The 15,850-nt window shown below is 57.1% G+C and overlaps 1 protein-coding gene across 1 annotated transcript in view; it reads left to right on the forward strand.

The window, feature by feature from the left end:
- Positions 1-15,850, forward strand: part of LAMA5 (laminin subunit alpha 5) — a 51,415-nt gene that overhangs the window by 7,450 nt on the left and 28,115 nt on the right. The window contains exons 3-11 of the mRNA XM_081148433.1: positions 6,151-6,268; positions 6,542-6,660; positions 6,743-6,913; positions 7,053-7,150; positions 10,786-10,901; positions 11,336-11,454; positions 11,584-11,674; positions 11,888-12,022; positions 12,139-12,198. Coding sequence (XP_081004559.1) covers positions 6,151-6,268; positions 6,542-6,660; positions 6,743-6,913; positions 7,053-7,150; positions 10,786-10,901; positions 11,336-11,454; positions 11,584-11,674; positions 11,888-12,022; positions 12,139-12,198 — 1,027 coding nt within the window. The remainder of the gene's footprint in view (positions 1-6,150; positions 6,269-6,541; positions 6,661-6,742; positions 6,914-7,052; positions 7,151-10,785; positions 10,902-11,335; positions 11,455-11,583; positions 11,675-11,887; positions 12,023-12,138; positions 12,199-15,850) is intronic.

Raw genomic sequence — 15,850 nt, forward strand, 5'->3', positions numbered from 1 at the left:
GCCCATAGTCAGATTGAGGAGGTCCCCAGGGCAGGACTCTGGAGCATACTCCCTGGTGCAAATGAGAGACAGACCAAGCTGGAGGGGCCTGGCTAAGTTAACCCAGCCCAGTGGTCCCAACCCACGACTGGGGCTTTCTCGCTTTGAGCAATCCTTGGAGGCAAGGTTCCAGGTAGGGTTTGGCTTGGGCTTCCGTCAGGAAGTGGGACTGAGTGGGCAGCAGGGCTGGGCACTCCCGGTGGCGAGCTGCCAGCTGCCTTTGTTCTGGGATCTCAAGTGGACGGCCTGGAAAGGGGGTGGGGGCAGCCAGCACTGGGCATCAGGAGGCCTTCCTGCCCCTGGGAGGACTGAGAAAGGGGTCATGGGCTGTATCACAGCTCATCATATGCCTAGTGGGTGGCCCGGGGCTGTCTAGGGGCAGTGGACCTGCCCCCTCTTTGCATTGTCATGTTGAGCCCTGGTCTGCTCTTTCCCATGGAGCAGGTATTGGACCCCTTTCTTTCCCAAGTTGCAGATGGAGAAACTGACACTCCAGGAGCCAAGTCCTGGCTGGGAGGGTATGGATGGGCCCAGGCCTTGGCACCCCATTCTGCCCACTGCATGGATCTGGGCCAGGAACCCTCAGGCCCGAGACAACCATCACTGGTCTGAACCTGGTTAGATGCCAGCCTCATAAGGGGTTTTCCTCCGTGTGGGTCCAGGAAGGCTCCACGCTGGTGCCAGAGGGGCAGTATTCTGAGTCCCATTGGTAACCTGCCAGGGTTCTCCCCAGGGCAACAGGTTCTTGCTTATCTCTTGTCTCTTCCCTGCGACCTCCTACTGCCTCAGGCTCTCCCTTCCCAGGACCCAGGGCAGGGCAAGTGCTGTGTCTCATCTCCTGGGCTCAGGCCACCCAGCGAGGCATGTCCTAACCCAAGTGCCCCACCCCACCAGGGGTTCTGCCATGGGGTCTCAAGCCCTCTGCCTCCTCTGCCCAGTGGTTTTGAGGACCTGGGCAGGTGAGTTGAGGCCCATCAGGCATCCTCCTCCCTCTCCAGACATCTCCCTGGTGGCCCTTACCTGTGGCTGCAGCCCACACTCCCCAGGTCTGGCTTCCAGTGAGGGGTGCTGAAGCCCTGTGCTGAGGCAGGTCTGCACAGGGCTGCAGGGGTGCAGACTGGAGGGCCAGGTGGAGGTGAAGCAGGGTGAAGGTGCAGAGGGGAACAATGCCAGCCTTGGGGTGTAGGCTGGGTGGTTGGCTGTGAGTCTAAAAGTGTGGGTTGGAGGCTAGAAATGCCAGGTGAGGGGCCTGTTCCCTCCCTGGGGGACAGTACACCAGGTGGGGTTGTGAAGCAGAGCTCCAGTGAGGCTGCAAACATTGGAGGGTGAGAGTGCTCCCTGGGCACCTGGGGACACTGAGGTCCCAAGACCACATGCTGGTGTCTGGAGGAGACTCAGGGCTTGGCCTCGGCTGGGCCATCTGGCCTCCTTGCCTCAGTTTCCTCCTCTGTACATGGGAGGTGAGGGCACCTGGGCACCTGCTTGAGGAGCTTTAGACTCCTTTGGCTGGATCTCCAATTCCAGGCAGCATGCCCTCAGAGGCTCGATGGCTCAGGGCTCCCTGGTCAGGCCTCCTGGTCCCCAAGTGCCTGCTGGCCTGGCTCCCCGGGCCCAGCTGGGCGCTCGGCCATGTGGCCAGTCCCCTAGAAGGGTCAGCGGGGTTATTCGAGGGGAGCAGCAGGAAGTTTGGCCAAGGCTGGCTAGGCTCTGGTTACAGAGCCCAGCAGCCAGGACAGGTGTGGGGGCCGGACCGGACACAGCCCCTTGAGCTGGGCTCACTGGGGAGGACAGTGGGGTGGGGGCGTCCTGGGTGGCCAGCCGGAGGCACCACCTTTTCTGGCGCAGTCCCATCTCGTCTCACAAGAATCGACGAAACCCTGCCTCTGCTTGGTCCTTTGCTCAGAGGACACAGGCCTTTGTCCCTGGCCCGTGCTTCTTGCCCTTGCCGCACTCACCCTCAGCGCCACACACCACCAGCCTGGCTGCCCGCCTCTACTCACTCTGGGTGCACACAGATTCCCCTGCCACCTCCCATCGAGCCCCCCCAGGCCTCGAGTCCCCCAAAGGCTCCTGTTTGCCATCTGTTTTTAAACAAACCCCACAGTGTTGACCTCTAGCAGTACTCCTCACCAGAGACTAAACTGTTTGGGTTTGGGGTCCCCTTGGGATAAACTCCATTTCCTGTGGCCTGGGGCTGACCATCTGGCCCGACCTGGGCCACTGCAGGGGGTGGGGGCAGGGAGCTCCGCTGAGCTGCTGGCCACTTGGGCATTTAGACTCCACTCCCCTTTGAGCTCCTGGATACCCACAGAGGCCCTCCCACTCCATCCATCCCCTGAAATTCCACCACCCTGCTCTGCACACCTGTTTGCTGGGTACCCACCCAGCAGAGTCAGGTCCCTGGGGCCTCTGCCTGTCCTCGCTGCATTTCCATGTTTTACTTTTCCATTCTCTGTCTCTCCTGGAGCCGGCTCCTCCCTGTTCCTGGTGTGTGGACAGTCCTTTCTTATTTACCCAGTTGGGGGCCTGCGTAGACACACCTGCCCTGCTCTGCCCCGGCCCCTGCAGGCCTGACCAGCCCTTGCTGTGGCATTTATCTTCGTCAAGGTTTCCAGAGGGGTCTTTGCTGAGAGGGTGGGCACACTGGGGAGAAGCAGACCTAGGGGGCTGGCCAGGTACTTTCATCACACAGGGGTGGGGCCCAGAAGGCTGGCCCAGCAGTCTGGGCAGGGGATCTAGGAGGTCTGGGTGCCCCGCTGTTCACTCCGAGGGGAATGGCAAGCGAGCTAGCCCGGACGCTGGGTCTAGGAGGGGCTTCCTGCCTCCACCCGGCCATAGCCTGGGACCCTGGCCCAGCCCCAGGAATCAGCACCGGGCCCTGCTTCCGGCAGGGCCAGGGCTGAGTCACAGACTGCCAAGTGATTCATGCGGCCTGGCGGTAGGTGGGGGCTGGGCCCTCTACCCCCCAGGAGAGGGACACGAGGGCGGTCTTGGTCTCCCTAGCCTGGAGATGGGCCAGGGCAGAGGTAGGGTGTGCTGGCCTGAACACCTTGCAGTCTGGGGGTCCCAGCCATGGCCTTGCCCGTGGTGACATGGGTGCCTGAGCTCAGAAGGCGGCTGGTCAACTGTTACCCTCTGCACCCCCCAGGGTCTCAGAGACCCTGCTGAGGTCTTCAGCACCACTTCCTCTCTAGCCCTCCCCATGTTGTCCAGACCCCAGCCCCGCCTCAAGCCCTCCCCTCCCCCACCGGGGGCCCTGCGTACCAGAGTGTGGTGTGGCATCAGGTCCAGAGTCTGAACAGGTGGCTATTAGCTTCTGCTTGTTCACCTCAGGGACAGGTGGTGTCTTCCATGCAGGCCTCTGGCAACCGTCACACCAGACCCCTGACCTCTGTGTTTGTCTTTTCACTGCCCCTGTGCCCAGGATGGGATGACTGGCCAGGGCCACATGGCCAATGGTGCCTGGAGCCCACCCAGGCCTCCTGTTCTGGCCCTGGCCCCGGTCAGACATGGGTCACAGGGTGAGGGAGGCAGATGCCCTCCTGCGGAGGCCTGGCCCTCTGAGGTCAGGCTGGGCGTGGAGGCCGGGGTGCGGTGACCAAGAAGCAGTCCGGCTGCTGTCCTGGAGATGTGCCTGCCCCAAAATAGCCAGATTGTTAAAAATAACTCAGGAGGCTTTTGTTTGGCTTTTACTTAAAAAACGTTTTTTCCTTCTGCAGAGAACTCTGCGGGAAAGGTCAGCCTGTGCTGGCAGCAGAGCCCAGCGGGTGGGTGGGGGCAGGGCTGTGGACAGTGAGGCCAGGGCTCTGCACCCCTCCCGGGTCATACCCAGTGTGGTCCTGGGAATGGCACCAGGTCATGGACAGATGGGGAGCACTGGGCTCATGCCTTTCCTCCCCTCCAGCCTGCGCCAGGGCCTTGGGGACAGATGTCTAGGGCCCCTGTGTGACAGATGACCAGGTGGACAGCCAGCAGGAGGCGGGGTCTTTCTTTAAGTGTGTCCCAGCATCATGGGGCGTGGGGGGAAGTTCCCATGACACCCTGTCCTGCCCGATCAGTGTCTTTGAATCAATATTTGTGCAAGTTCCCTCAGCTGGGAAAAATGCAGTGGCCTGCAGAGGGGGAGGGACAGAGCTGGCCAGCAGAGGGTACAGCCCGGTGGCCTCACTCAGGGAAAGGCGGGGGTGGGCCCCAGAGGCTTGGGGGAGGGGGGAGAGCCTTCAGTCTCCTGGGGGGCCTTCGGTGACTCATGCACACCCAGGTCCCCCAGGGCTCCCTGGAATGCCTGAAAGTTGGCCAAGGTGCAGGGCTGGGTGCAGGATCTGTCCCCCAGGAACTTGTTGCCCCTCCCCCAACCAAGCAGGGCGGGAAGATGACCTCAGAGCCTGGACATGGGTGAATAGGCTACATCCCCCACCCCAGGGAAAGGCCACTTGGCTTAACTTGGGCCCATCCCTGAGAACTCAGGCCTTCGGGGAAGGGCTGGGACTCAGCATAGGCATGCCTCTGGATCTTGCGCCCCCGCCTCCCTGGCATTCTTAGCAGTCTGTGCTTCCTGAGGCTGGGTCTTGAGGGGTCCACACACCGTCCCTCCATGGGGTCACCATGGCGACCTCAAGAAGCCCTGGAAGAGACCCCTGCTTCACCTCAGCTGGTCTGGCGAGGATCCAGACCAGTGGATGCCCAAAGGGGACCTACTCCCCTGGGTTGGGCAGGGCCCTCCTGAGGGTGTGGGTGGTGGCCTGGTATCATCCTCAAGGTCTATGGACAGTTCAGAGCCCACCTGGGGGTGCCCCTGTGAGCAGACCTAGGATGGGATGGGGGCTGGGCCCCTCATACCAGGCCCTGAGTGGGGGGTTGGCACCCCCCACATGTGGCATGTTTACCAGCATGCCTTTGCCCTGCATCTGGACCTCCCACTTATGGGTGCAGACTGGGGGTGTCTGTGTCCCCCTGCTCCCCTGCTCAGATCTCCTTGGAGCCCACACACCATGCACAGAACCCAGCCTGGACAGTGGCCACTGGCTTTGTTATTCTCTTGGCTTTGGGGCCGAGGGGAGGGGCTCAGAGCTTCCCGGGAGCCATTGTCCTTCCCAGTGGGAGGCTGAGCCTGGAATGGGTGCTCCCAGGGTTGTGGGGGGCACAGAAGACCCACATGCTGGGGTGTAAGGGTGAAGCCTGCTCACACGCTGGCCCTCTGGGATCTGGGTGGCCCAGCCTTTGAGGCCTTGGGCTAAGCAGGTGCTCTAAGCCCTTGCTGTGCCCAGTAGCCCCAGAGCCCTTTCCTGGGTGCCGTGGCCAGGGGTCAAGGGTTCCAGTGCCTACATGGTGATACTCACCTTGTACTTCATCTCTGGGGAGCTGGATGAGGGACGCCTTTGGTAGCAAGAGCCCGGCTCTCTATTTTCTAGTCTGTCTCCCCCACTGGGACCTTGTGACAATGGAGAGACTGGGCCCCAGCTGCTCTAGGCCCCCTGCCCCTGGGGCCTCAGTGCCTGGGGGTGGTCAGAGAGTGGAGGGGCAGGTTCGGAGTTGGTTCTGAGAATGATGAAGAGTGACCAGGTGAGACTGGGCCAGGGGCCCTGTCCCAGGAGTGGGTGTCACCTGCCAGCTGTGTGAGGAGGCCAGGCTTGATTGGGGCCAGTGTCTGACCTCTGCACAGGTTTGCCACTGGAGCTGTGGTGATGGGTGTGGGGAGAGTGAGTTCCTGTCTTCTCCTTCCCCAGCCCCACTGCCTGAGATCTGTAGACAGGCTGCCCTTCAAGTCTCAGCCTCAGAGCCCTAGGACCAGTGTGGCTGTTGGGCTCCTGGGGCAGGGATGGGGGTGGCAGGCAGATCTGGCCCTGGGCCAACGCACCCCCAGACCCAGGCGGGGAGCCCTCAGAAATGGCGATTTCCCTGGTGTAGGCCTCAGTGGCCACAGGCCAGCCATCGAGCCCAGTGTCTGCGCCCTGAGTGGGCTGGCCATCTCCCCTGGGTTCGCACTTCTGGCCTTCACAGGAAAACCCACAGATGTCCACTGTGGGAGAAGGGAGGCCTGCACCACAGGGTGGAGGTGGCCCCCAGGTGAGAAGAGGGGGCCTCAGGGGCATCAACCCCTCACCACTGCAGGTATTCCACGTGGCCTATGTGCTCATCAAGTTTGCCAACTCCCCTCGGCCGGACCTCTGGGTGCTGGAGCGGTCCATGGACTTCGGCCACACCTATCAGCCATGGCAGTTCTTCGCCTGTGAGTCTCCCAGAGCCAGGGGCTGGCAGGCATGTCCCCAGGGTGGCTGTTACTGCCCTGCTCTGTCACACCCGGCTTCTGTATGTGTCAGAACTGCTGGAGGTGCATCCCAAAGGCAGGTGGGTGTGAGTGGCCTGATGTGGGGCCAGTTCCACCTCACAGACCAGGCCAGGAGGCTCCGTGAAGTCCATGCACGCAGGGCAGTTCCATGCGGCCCGGGCTCCATGGGTTTTCTTGGGCCCTGCACCCTCACCTTTCACCCATTCCCTGCAGCCTCCAGGAGGGACTGCCTAGAGCGATTCGGGGTGCCAAGGCTGGAGCGCATCACGCAGGACGATGAGGTCCTCTGCACCACGGAGTACTCCCGGATTGTGCCCCTGGAGAATGGCGAGGTGGGCCGTCAGCACATGGCAGGGTCCAGCCTGAGTGATGGTGGTAGTCAGGTGCTGGCCTAACTCTCCGTCCTGTCTCCAGGTCGTGGTGTCCCTGGTGAACGGACGCCCAGGGGCCAGGAACTTCTCCTACTCGCCCTTGCTGCGTGACTTCACCAAAGCCACCAACATCCGCCTGCGCTTCCTGCGCACAAACACACTGCTGGGTCACCTCATGGGCAAGGCACTGCGGGACCCCACTGTCACCCGCCGGGTGAGCATGCCAGCCCATGCCAGCTAGGGCGAGCCATGGAGGGAGTCTGGGTCACATGGGTGGGTCTGGACCACGTGGGGGTCCTGGTGGGTGGGTGGGGCTGGTGTGGGCAGCCACAGTGCTCACAGCCCGTGTGCAGTACTATTACAGCATCAAGGACATCAGCATTGGTGGCCGCTGTGTCTGCCACGGCCACGCGGATGTCTGTGACGCCAAAGACCCCTCAGATCCCTTCAGGTGAGACCTGCGGCTCTCTGCCCATTCCCTCCATTCCCTGCCCAACTCGGGGAGAACACCTGGTTCCACTGCCTGCCGTGTCCTGGCCTCTGTGACCTGCACTGGCTGCCACCCGTGGCCTGTTTCCCCATGTGTATGGTGAGGTAGAGGGGCCGTGCCCTGGGCCCTTTTGCCAGTAGAGGTGGGGCTCTCATTCAGACCCTGAGCCCAGGGCCCTATGGAGGGGAGTCATTGAGGGAGGCCATTGGCCTGAGGCTGCCCTCTGGGCTGGACGGTGTGCCCACCCCACCTTCTTCCAGGACACAAACGACACACTCCCTGCTGCCCCCACCCCTGACCTTCACCTCCCATCACAGGTGGGCCAAACCCCCCACAGGTGCTCCACAGTGCAGGCAGCAGCCCCAGGCCCACTGAGGCAGCCAGCAAGGCAGAGCCCTGGCGTCTGCATCTTTAACAGGCTGCCAGTAGGCACCGTGTGCCTTGTACCTTCCTTGCCTCAAAATAACTCAGCCCCCAGGCCACTCTTGGATTTGGGGCCTGTTCTGTGCCTTCTGCTGTGGTTCTGTTGCTTTGTCTATACCTCAACTTATAGTGGGGCAAGTGCAACCCAAACAGCACAGAGGCTCACCCCATCTCATGGTCAAAGCCCCACTGAGAGGCAAACCGCAGACCTGTCCATTGCGGTTGATGGGCCTGAAGGAGGGGAGGGAGAACTGTGGTCTCCCTGGCTGGAGGGCTCGGGCAGGCCACAGGCAGTCCCTTGGGACCCACTTGGCTGTCCAGGCTCAGCGCCTCCCCAAGCGGGGGTTCCTGCATGCCAAATTCAGGCACAGTAATTGCTCTGGGAAATTTAGTGCCAAGTAGGAACTCGTGAAGGCTGGGAGGGGAGCCCACTAAGCAGCCAAATTGGTCTTGGAGAAGGGGCAGGTCTGTCTTTGCCCACTGGGGTGGCGTTGGCATCTACCCTGACTCACCGGCACCTGGGTGTGGATGAGCTCAGCTCACCCTGCAGGGCACAGGGCTGCACATAGTCCCCAGGACCAGAGACTCCAGCACCCTGCACACATGTGTCCCCACACATCAGCCTGCCCTGTCCTCCCTGAACCCATCTACTGCCACCTCTGCCTTTCCTCCGGGGAGTCCTCTGCCCTCCCGCTGGCTCGTCTTCACACCTTTACCCCCGTCACCTCCTGCTTTAGCCCCACCTGCACCCTCTGTCCCGCCTCAGGCACCGCCACCTGCACCGCCGGGAGCTGGCTGCTGCCCGGCTCTGTGCAGACCTCCCCCTCCTTCCCTCCCTGGGCTGGGAAGGGCTGCCGCGGCTGCTATAACAGACACCACGGACAGCGCGTCACCCCTCAGTCTAGGCGTTGCCGGGGGCCACTTCCTGGGCCACAGAGGCATCTTATCACCGAGTGGGGACATGGGGGGCCGAAGGGGCGGGGACCTCTCCGGGGTTCTTTTCTTTTTTCATTTCTTAAATATATCCTTATTGATTTCAGGGGGAAGGATAGAGAGAGAAATATCGATGAGAGAGAGAGAGACATTGATCAGCTGCCTCCTGCATGCTCCCTACTGGGGATCGAGCCCACAACCAGGGCTTGTGCCCTGACCGGGAATCAAACCTCAGTCTCCTGGATCCTAGATTGATGCTCAAATGTTGAGCTGGCCGGGCTCTGGGGTTCTTTTATAAGGACACTAATCCCATGAATGAGGGCTCTACCCTCATGACCCAATCATCCCCCATAGATCCCAATGGCTGTCACCAGGGGTTAGATTCCACATGTGAATTTGGGGGGGACACAGTCTGTGGCAACTGGTGAGTCCCCTACATGTCTTTCCCAGTTCTGTTTGTCATCGTCTGAAATGGCTGTTTTGCTCTGACTCTTGGACAGAGTTTTAGCTGACTGTAGAATCCTGGTTGAAGGCCACACCTCTCAGCACTTCAGAGATGTTAGCTCACAGTCTCTTGCGTCTATGGATGCTCGGGAGAGTCCTTCACCATGCACACTGTTGCCTGGGCATCTTCTGGAAGTTTCTGTGATCTTCTTGGTGCTCTGCAGTCCATTCTGCTGTGTCGAGGGGTGGACATGTTTTCTCTGGCTCAGGACTCACGCTTTTTAAAAAAGTGTCTTACAGTTTTTATTGTTTATTTATTTATTTTTTTTGGAGAGAGAGAAAAACATCAATCAGCTGCCTCCGCACATGCCCTGACAGGATCAAACCCGCAACCTGGGTATGTGCCCTGACTAGGAATAAAACCCACCACCTTTTGGTGCACGGGCGACTCTCCAACAAACCGAGCCACAGTGGCCGGCCTGGACACGTGCTTTTGAATCTGAGAAGAAGACTCTTCATTAATGCAAGACCACCCTTGGCTGTCAGCGCTCTGCCTGTTGGGTCCCTTGTATGTTCCTTTCTCTTTCTGGAATTTGGGTTGTGGTTTCCTTTTGTCTCATGACATCTGAATTCTCACCTCTGTTTTCTGAGCTGTCTTCCAAATGCTTCTTCCACTCAGAGTCTCTCTTCAGCTGTGTCTGACCTGCTGCGCAACCCAGCCATTGAGTGTTAAGTGCAGTAATTTTATTTTTCATTTATAGAAGTTCTGACTGGTTCTTCTGTCACATCCGTTTTTCATGGCATTTTGTTTTTCATGAAGTTTTCGCTTCCTTAGGTTATAACCTTTAACACCTTTCTTTTATGGTTTTTGCCCGCTTGCTCCATGGAGTTCTGGGGTTGAGTCCCATGTCTGCTGTGATGGCCGACCCCTCTCCCCTGACACCAGCGTGCCCTGGATTGGGAAGAAGCCTCCAGAGTGACTTTGCAAGGGTTTTTGCCAAACACGCCAGGGTATCACCAGCCTGGCTCCCTTTTATGTGAATTCCTTAGCCTAGAGGTGCCCTGACCGTGTCAATTATTGAAAAAGCTGTCTAACAGCAGCTGTAGCCTGTCGTTCCAGATCCAACACAGACGGGACCCCTGTGTTTGCCTATGTGTGGCAGGTTATCCTGATCTTGTCCACGGAGGCCCTCCCGGTGTCCCTGAACTCTGAGGGACAGCAGTGTTGGCTCCCCAGGCCTTGCGACCCTTGTGGGGACCGGGCTGTGGGATTGGAGCTCTTGGCCATGCACAGCGCCAGCCCAGGACCTGGGAACACAGCCCAGCATGGGGCCCATCCCGGCCCCCACCTTGGTGGATATGTAGCCTGGGCTGGGTGGGGCTTTGGCATGGGCACCTGTGCAGTAGGTGGCCACAACCTCAGTTCCCAGCTGCAGTCAGCTGTCCCCACTGAGCCACCAGGAGCTGCTCTCCAGGACATCAGGCAGGGTTCCAGCCGTCCGACTGCTGTCCTCTCCCAGCTAGAAGAGGAAGCAGGCCTTGGCCACCTGCCTCTGGGGAGGTGCCCTGGACACATAAGGGCATCTGGCTGAGCTCAGGGCTGCCTGCTGAGCAAGACCTAGGCCTCGGGTCTTGCCCTGGTGGGGATGGCATAGACCCAGAACTCAGTCTTCCAGGCTGACCACTCATTGCCCTGCCCCCGGCCCACACACCAAAACTGTCCTTGCACCTCTGCTTCCACCTGTCCCTTTGCGTCCGTGGGGGGTCTGAGCCCCGCTGTGCCCATTGTACTACAGGCTGCAGTGCGCCTGCCAGCACAACACATGCGGGGGCTCCTGTGAGCGCTGCTGCCCTGGCTTCAACCAGCAGCCATGGAAGCCGGCCACACCTGAGAACGCCAACGAGTGTCAGTGTGAGTGCCCCCACGTACACACATGCTTTTGCACAAGTTCATACATGCACATGTGCTCACATATGATTACACACTGGCAGCGCTCACTTGTACTCACGCACACACAATGTTCATGGATACATTTGCGCGCACACGCTTACATGTGGTGTGTGCATGGGTACACACGTTTACACGCAGGTACAGCACATGCACACACTTGTGCACACAGTTGTACAACACTTGCACTGCACACAGGTGCTCACACATTTGTGTGCAGGCACATACAACATTCACATGCATGCTCACAGCTGCACTCATAGCTTACACAGTGCACATGCACACACATGCACATGTGTGTTATTGGCCACACCTGGGGTCATCCATGGTTTTGGGGATGACCCCAGGTGGGGTCATGGGGGGCCTGTTGACAGCTGGGAACCTGCCCTTCCTTCCAGTTTGCAACTGCCATGGCCATGCAGACGACTGCTACTATGACCCTGAGGTTGACCGGCACAACGCCAGCCAGAACCAGGACAGCATCTACCAGGGTGGGGGCGTGTGCATCGACTGCCAGGTGGGTGGAGCTCAGACCTGTGTGGGGCTGCAAGGACACCTCAGCACTCGGGGTGGGCAGGACTGGGGTGCTGTTGGGTGACTCGGCTGGGTGGACGTCCTGGACTCAGTGGCCCTGCACCGTCCCCAGCATCACACCACTGGCATCAACTGTGAGCGCTGCCTGCCTGGCTTCTACCGTGCCCCAGACCAGCCCCTGGACTCACCCCACACCTGCCTTCGTGAGTGGGGCGTCCTGGGGACAGGTGGCCAGGAGCAGGGTCTGCCCGGGTGGGGTGTCCCAGAGTCTCCACCTCCCTATATCCCCAGCACCCTCCACTGCTCTGGGAGGCCTGGCTCTCCTCCCACTGCCCAGACCGGGGAGGCGGAGACTGCTCGTCCTGGGCCTGATAGCCCTGGACTTGGGGTCTCATAACTCCCCGGCCCCCACCCAGGCTGCAACTGTGAGTCCAACTTCACAGACGGGACGTGTGAAGACCTGACTGGCCGCTGCTACTGCCGACTCAACTTCACAGGGGAGCAGTGCGAGGCCTGTGCAGCAGGCTTCACTGGCTTCCCAAGCTGCCACCGTGAGGCACTGGCCTGGGGGCGGGGACCCTGGGGGATCCCTCTTATCCTGCGTGCCCCACCCCCCCTCCCCCATATGCTGAGCCAACCTGGCTGACATGCGTATCTCCTCCCCCAGCCATTTCCTTCCCCCACAACAACTCCGTGGCCCAGGTACAGCAGGCTGGAGAGATTGTGAGTAAGTGTCCCAAGGTTCCCCTGGGTCCTGCCCTGGGTCCCCCTGGCACAGTGTGGCAGGAGAGAGAGGATATTCATTTTAGTCACCTTAATTTTGGTTCTTTTCATTTTATGAGAATAATACATATTCACGCTAGAAAGCTGTCAAAAACCTAAGTAAGCATAACATTGAAGCAGTTACCCAGCATTGCAGCCCCACAAATAACCCCTCTCTTGCTGCGGAACCTCGCATGGGCACACACACTGGCTTTTACACACACGGATGTGTGCTCTGCACTCCATTTCATATTTGTGTTTCCCACCCACCACAAAACATGTCTCTTCTTGTTCTACGTTACACAAAAAGATGAAGCATTTATTTATTTTTAAATGTTTTTATTGATTTTTAGAGAGGAAGAGAGAGAGATAAATAGGAACATTGATCGGCTGCCTCCTGCACGCCCCCTACTGGGGATCGAGCCCGAAAGCTGGGCATGTGCCCTGACTGGGCATGTGTCCTGCCCGCGATCTCCTGGCCCATGGGTTGACACTCAACCACTGAGCCACACTGGCCAGGTGAGATGTAGCATTTATTGAACCAACTCCCAATTGCTGAAAATTTAGGTTCTTTCCAATTTTCTCTTTTTCTCTTTTTTTAATTTTTTTTTAATCCTCACCTGAGGATATTTTTCCATAGCTTTTCAGAGAGAGTGGGAGAGAGAGAGAAACATTGATGTGAGAGAGACATCGATTAGCTGCCTCCATACTCACCCCAACTGGGGCCAGGGATCGAGCCTGCAACTGAGGTATGTGCCCTCGGCTGGAATCGAACCCGAGACCCTTCAGTTCACGGGCCGACACTATCCACTCTGCCAAGCAGGGTAGGGCCCAATTTTCTTTTTTAAAATAATGCTCCAGTAAACACCTTTGCAGCTCAAGCTTCCCATAAAGTCTTAGTTCTTCCCTAGAAAGATGTCCCAGAGGAGGCTCTGCCCAGGCTTGGCGGGCACATGCTGGCACTCGCGGGCCCGTGGGCTGCCAACCCGCTCTCAGGATAAAAGTCTACCAGCGTCAGTTGCCACACATTAAATCAAGTCACCGTTTTCAGGACACAGCAAGGTTTATTATGGTCAGCCTGGTTCTTACCAACGGGGAGACATACTTCTCGTGAGTGTTTCTGAATTGGGACCTGTCTTCTGGTTGATAACATGTCACAGTCTAATCGGCAGGTGTCTTCCTTTCATAACAGGGCATGTCTTAGCCATTGCAAATAATGCTGTAGCGAACACAGGGATTCAGATATCTTTTTTAGTTAGTGTTTTTGCTTTTTTTTGGATAAATACCCAGAAATGGGATTGCTGGATCATAAAGCAGCTCCATATTTAATGTTTTGAGGAACCTCCATGCCATTTTCCACAGCGGCTGTCCCAGCAGTGTGCTAGGGCTCCCCTTTCTCCACACCCTCGCCAGCACTTGTCATTTGTGGGTTTGTCGATGGGGCCTTTCTGGCAGGTGTGAGGTGATATCTCATTGTGGCTTTTTTTTTTTTAAATATATCTTTATTGATTTCAGAGAGAGGAAAGGAGAGGGAGAGAGAGAGAGAAACGTCAATGATGACTCACTGGTCGAGCCCACAACCCGGGCATGTGCCCTGACCTGGAATCGAACCCCGATCACCTGGATCCCAGGTCGATGCTCGACTGCTGAGCCACGCCTGCCGGGCTCATGTGGCTTTAATTTGCATCTCTGATGATTAGTGACGTTGAGCATCTTTTCATGTCTCTTGGCCACCTATATGTCCTCTTTGGGGAAGTGTCTATTCAGGTCCTCTGCCCTTTTTTTAATTGGATTGTTTGGGGGGGTTTTTTATGTTAAGTTGTATGAGTTCTTTATATATTTTGGATATTAGCCCCTTATTGAATATATCATTTGCAAATATCTTCTCCAATTCAGTAGGTTCCCACGCAAGCAGCATTACACTTTAATCTGTGAATTACACAGCAAATCCTCTAACGCCTTTCCCAGCATGCATCCTCCACTGACTGTAAACGCTTCATTAGTGAGACTGGTTGAAAGATTTCTCGTTTGTGCCATTTGCTTTGGTTTGTAATTCACCTTGGAAAATGATTCACACTTCGTCACGCTCCGTATCAGCTTTACCATCGCAGGAATTTTCGGGAAGTTTGATGGGACTTTACACACCACCTGGTCCCAAGCCCTGCCTTTCAGCGGCGACCTTAGCTTACGGCCCCCACCTCTCCTGTGCCCTTGCGTCTGTTCCCACCTCGCCTTAGCTCCGTGCTGGTTATTCACGTGCTCCCAGCAAGTGTTTATGTCATATGGATTTTGTTGTTGGTAAACCTCACCCAAGGATATTTTTCCATTGCTTTTCAGAGAGAGTAGAAGGGAGGGAGGGAGGGAGGGAGGGAGGGAGGGAGGGAGGGAGGGAGGGAGGGAGAGAAACATCAACGAGAGAGACACATTGATCGGTTGCCTCCTGCAGGCACCCCAACTTGGGCCAGGGATTGAGCCTGCGATCCAGGTATGTGCCCATGACTGGGAATCAAACCCTCAACCCTTTGGTGCTCGGGCCAATGCTCTAACCACTGAGCCACACTGGCCAGGTCTGTCATTTGGATTTTTAAATGTATTTGCACAAAGTTATACACAGCATTCTGTCCTGATTTTTAAATTGCCTTTCATTCCTATTGTCCATTTTCATTTTTTTTAAATTTATCTTTATTGTTGAGAGTATTGCAGATGTCCCCTTCCCCCCCACCATTGATCCCCTCTGCTTTGCATCCGCCCCACCCCCAGGCCCTCCCCATACTATTGCCTGTGTCCGTGGGTTATGCATTTATCCATATAATTTCTTTGCTTTATCCCTCCCCACCCACTCTCCCCTCCCCGCCTTCCCTCTGACAGCCCTCAGTCTGTTCCATGCTTCTCTGTCTCTGGATCTATTTTGTTCATCAGTTTATTTTGTTTATTAGATTCCACATGTGAGTGAGGTCATGTGGTTGTTGTCTTTCTCTGCCTGGCTTATTTTGCTCAGTATAACACTCTCCAGGTCCCTCCAGGCTGTCCCAAAGGATACGAGATCCTTCTTCTTTACAGCCGCGTAGTATCCCTGGTGTGAATGTCCCCCAGCTTTTTATCCATCACCTACTGATGGGCACCTGGGCTGTTCCCAGATCTTAGCTATTGTAAACTGCGCTGCTATGAACATAGGGGAGCATAAGTTCTTTCTGACTGGCGTTTTGGGTTCCTTAGGATATATTCCTAGAAGTGGGATCACTGGGTCAAATGGCAGGTCAATTTTTAATTCTTCGAGGAAACTCCATACAGTTTCCCACAGTGGCTGCCCCAGTCCACTCCCACCAGCAGTGCACCAGGTTCCCCTTCCCCACACCCTCGCCAGCACATGTTCTTCGCTGATTTGTTGATGGAGCCATTCTGACAGGTGTGAGGTGACACCTCATTGTGGTTTTAATTTGCATCTCTGATTATTAGCGACCTTGAGCATTTTTTCATGTGTCTCTTGGCATTTGTGTGTCCTCTTTGGAGAAGTGTCTATTCAGGTCCTTTGCCCATTTCTTAATTGGATTGTTTGATTTCCTTTTGTTAAGTTGTATGAGTTCCTTATATATTTTGGATATTAACCCCTCATCAGA

This window comes from Miniopterus schreibersii (genome assembly GCF_964146895.1).
Source record: "Miniopterus schreibersii genome assembly, chromosome: 10".
Taxonomy (NCBI): Eukaryota; Metazoa; Chordata; class Mammalia; order Chiroptera; family Miniopteridae; genus Miniopterus; species Miniopterus schreibersii.